We start from the raw sequence: 4,056 nt of genomic DNA on the forward strand, positions 1-4,056 counted from the left end.
CAATTTTGAGCTATAGATATGCTCAATTGCCTTTCCACAATTAATGAAAGATACATATACCGATTCTCTTTAAGAATTTATTCCAGAATTAGCCATAGGTAGCGAGGGTTTTTTAAAAAAGCAATTTTTCGTCTTAAAATCGGCGTTTTACTCATTAAATTCCCTCATGACACTTGCCAAGCTCGCCGCCGGAAGTCATCACGCGCTGGCTGCGCGTGGGACACAAAACAATCAGCAAAAACACAGAAGTTTCATATCTGTATATAGCTAATCTGTGGTGAAGGCGTCTTCAAAATCCAAAATGGCAGATCAACTGACGAGGTCAAAGAGGTATGATTTGAGTACTTTATTGCTTAATCAGAGTATTGTAATTTGAATTAAATAAAATTTCGGTTTCTACACATTTCTGTGGCATAAATATATATTAAAGATAAGCTTCTCATGTGATGTTTTAGTGCTGTGTATTGTGTTTAATTCCACATCAATCTTCACGAAACTGTAGTTGAATTAGGATTTATTAAAATAAAAAGCAGTTCGGAATAAAAAAATTATTGGTAGAAATGAATAAAAATTCGTATAGTATAAAATGCGGTGTTTTCAGAAGGTATGCAAATATGTAGACGGTATATGGCAGGTATATAAATATATTTATCTATTTCATATCAGTATTAAGACTAGGAGCTTGGTTTGTCAGTTGTCACGGATTGTGAGACTTCTTTACCTTTTTTAAGGCTTTTCAGAGTCCAAATGGTCCAGACCTTTATTCCAAAGTGTCATGTATTTTTTATCCTTAGTACCAGGCTATTGTGTGTATTAGTTCCCTAGGGTTATTCAGATTTTTTTCCTCCAATAGCAAGAAACCCATGTCTTGGACTGATGAAAACAATGACATACTCATTCGAGAAATGTACTTGCTGGAACCATGGAACTATAAAAAGGGATCTCAACAAAGAGGGACAATTTGGGAGCAGATAAGTGATTCATTAAATGACCTTGACAATCCAAAGTTTTATGTAACCCAAAAATCGGTTCGTGATCATTACAACTTGCTTGAGAAACAGCAAAAGAGAAAACTAAGGGAGGAAGAAAGAGCTTCTGGGATTGCTCCAGATCACAGTGAGTTTGAAATTTCCATAGAAGACATTATAGAACGGTTCAAAAACAGAGATGAAGAGGATGACCGATAGGAAGCTGGAAAGAAGGAGAAAGCTGATATGGAAACAGCAAAGGCTGTGGAAATGAGACAGCTATCTATGGAAACTTTGGCTGCTAGCAAGAAACGGAAAGCTGAAACCAACAATGAAGGTGAGAAACCTAAAAGAAATGTATCATCAAGTGGTAGTGAGACCATTGCTTACCTTAAAATGAAGGCTGAAGTAGATGCAGAACTTAAGAGAGAGGAAATGAAACTAAAAAGAGCAGAAGCTGAAGAAAGAAAATTGCAACAGGATAGTTTGATTGCCCAACAAGAAGCCCTGACAAGTGCATTGAATAATGCTATGGTAGCCCAGCAAAGGCAACAAGAGCAGTTAATGTAACAAATGCAAGTTCAAAATGCTGCTTTGCTTACATTAATGCAAAACATTGCACAAAAGCAATAACAGTATTGTTTCATTGTTTTTAGTTTATATTACACTTATTCACAATTCATAAAGTGGAAAAAATTGTTTGAAAGTTAACAGGTAAATGCTTTAGTTACTGTTGTTTTATTAAAAGTGTAAATGTAATATTTTGTGCAATAACTTTATGCATGTCTGTGTAGATCAGGCAATGTCTTTTTGTTTCATTGTGTTAAAAAGTTGGGTTCTCCAAACACATCTGCATTGTCTTATATGAAGTATTCTTTAATGCATGGGGGTTCAATCTCAAAAAATTTTGATGTATTGGACCCATATAAACAACATCTAGCATTGTGAAGTAGAGTACAGACAATGTACATTTTCCCTACAGCACTAAGTTGGATTTTCAAATTTTTCTTGAAGTCAAGAAATTTGAAGTAGTTGATAATATCCCCAAATATCCACTCCACTGAGACCCTGACACTGCTCATAGAATAGAATAGAATAGAGGTTTATTCAAATTACTTTGCAGCAAAAGCTGAATTACGTAATGATTACAACCTTTGTATTAAAATTAATTATGATACTACTGATATTACTTACATCAAAAAGTTTAAAAAGCAGAATAAAATTCAGTTAAAATCTAAAAGTCAGGTAGACCTAAACCTATTTAATTTTATTATTGAATCTGTTGCACATAGCAAAGATAAAAGAGTTTTTGGTCCTTTCAGTTTTAATTAGAGGCAAGTTAAAATTATTTACATTCCTTAAAAGATAGCCTGGATCATATCTTCCAGGCAATAAATGACGAATCTTGTGATTTTCATCGGACATTACAGATTGGAACAAAGTGTCACATAAATATTCGTGATGATTTTCCATGGATTTAATGTTTAACAATCTGAGAGCATCAAGGTAATGCGTATCGGGCATAATTATCGCAATTGCCCTTTTCTCCAACCGTATCAGTTCATTCTTTAAATATTGTGGTAATGAGTGATAGAATACTGGTATTGCATAATCAACAACAGATCTGATACATGAAGTGAAAACAATGCTAAATCTTTCGATTTCACTTTGGCACGTTTTAATTGTGAGAGAAAGTATAATCTTTTATTCACTTTCTTAACCACAACCGCGATGTGCTCATTCCATTCCAATTTACTGTTTATAGTGAGACCCAACAGCTTTATACTTTCCACGACTTCTAATTCTTTACCATTAAGAACCAAGGGATCCAGATCAATGGGATTTGCGGAAAACGTAATGCGCAGTTCTTTGCATTTCTCTGAGTTTAGTTGCATCCTGTTTTTTTCAGACCAGCAAGACATTTCGTTTACTAGGCTCTGAGCTTTACTAATGCCGTTTTTCCCGACTATCTCAGATGTTGTTGAGTCGTCAACATACTTCCATAGATCCTCTTGAGATATATGTAAGTCGTTTATTAAAATAATAAACAACCAGGGACCTAATTTTGTGCCCTGAGGGACGCCTGATGGAACAGAGTCCCACGACGAAAAGCAGGAATTTCCCAGCTTAATTCTCTGGAATCTATCGGTAAGAAAATCCATAATCCAATTTACGACACTGTGGGGAATATCTAATTGTGACACTTTTTGATCAGGATTGAATGGTCTATGAAATCAAGGCTTTCGATAGTCGAAAAGAATTGTTCTAATAACTGATCCATTTCCATCTGTTCCAGTGTACCATTGGTGTAACATATTAATAAGTGCCATTGTTGTAGATGATTCAGGTATAACGCCGTATTGATTCCGATCAATCGCCTTTAGTACAGCTGGCTTTACATATTTATTTACCACAAATTCTTCTGCCACTTTAGAAACGCACGAAGTAAGCGAAATCGGTCTTAGATCTTTTTCCGGGTGTTTCACAATCTTAATTTTTGGCATTGGAATAACATCTGCCTTTTTCCAAAGGGAAGGAACATACTGCTCTCGAAAGGATGCGTTGAGAATAAGGGTAATAGGAAATGCAAGGATAAATGAATATTCTTTAGAAGCCAGTTAGGGATTTCATCTGGACCAGCTGCTTTGTTCACCTTAAGTTTTGATAAGACTCTCTGTACTGATAATTCTGATACATTGAGAAAAACTGGAGACTCTTCCAAAGGGTATTTGGGTAGTGGAGAATGTAACCTATACTCATTCAGTGGGTCTAGAAATGCCGCGTTAATCTTATTTGCTTGATCTTTAGGGCTTAAGTTGGAGAATTCCTCAACGCCTGTAAAGTTGGACACGCTTTCCTTGATCTTAAAATTACAAATACGTTTCACCTCGTTCCACCATTTCTGTGGATTTTCTTTTCCCAGTTTTTGAACTCTTGACTCGTAGTACTTTCCACGACATGCCTTTCTTTCAGCATTGACCATGTTTCTGTAATATTTAAATTCGGTTGAGTTAACTCCATATATAGTAAACGCCTTGTCTTTTTCTTATAAGGCTTTTCAATGTGTGATTCATCCATGGAGCATCAG

The 4,056-nt window shown here is 35.4% G+C and overlaps 1 protein-coding gene across 1 annotated transcript; it reads left to right on the forward strand.

Moving 5' to 3' along the window:
- Nucleotides 1-283: 283 nt before the first annotated feature.
- LOC114535973 lies at nt 284-1,581 on the forward strand. The gene is made up of 2 exons (XM_028557313.1): nt 284-330; nt 854-1,581. The coding sequence occupies exons 1-2, from the start codon at nt 302-304 to the stop codon at nt 1,185-1,187; spliced, it is 363 nt and encodes a 120-aa protein (XP_028413114.1). The 5' UTR covers nt 284-301; the 3' UTR covers nt 1,188-1,581.
- Nucleotides 1,582-4,056: the final 2,475 nt, after the last annotated feature.

This window comes from Dendronephthya gigantea, unplaced genomic scaffold, assembly GCF_004324835.1.
Source record: "Dendronephthya gigantea isolate DGI-Jeju-01 unplaced genomic scaffold, DenGig_1.0 000128F, whole genome shotgun sequence".
In the NCBI taxonomy this organism is placed as follows: domain Eukaryota; kingdom Metazoa; phylum Cnidaria; class Anthozoa; order Malacalcyonacea; family Nephtheidae; genus Dendronephthya; species Dendronephthya gigantea.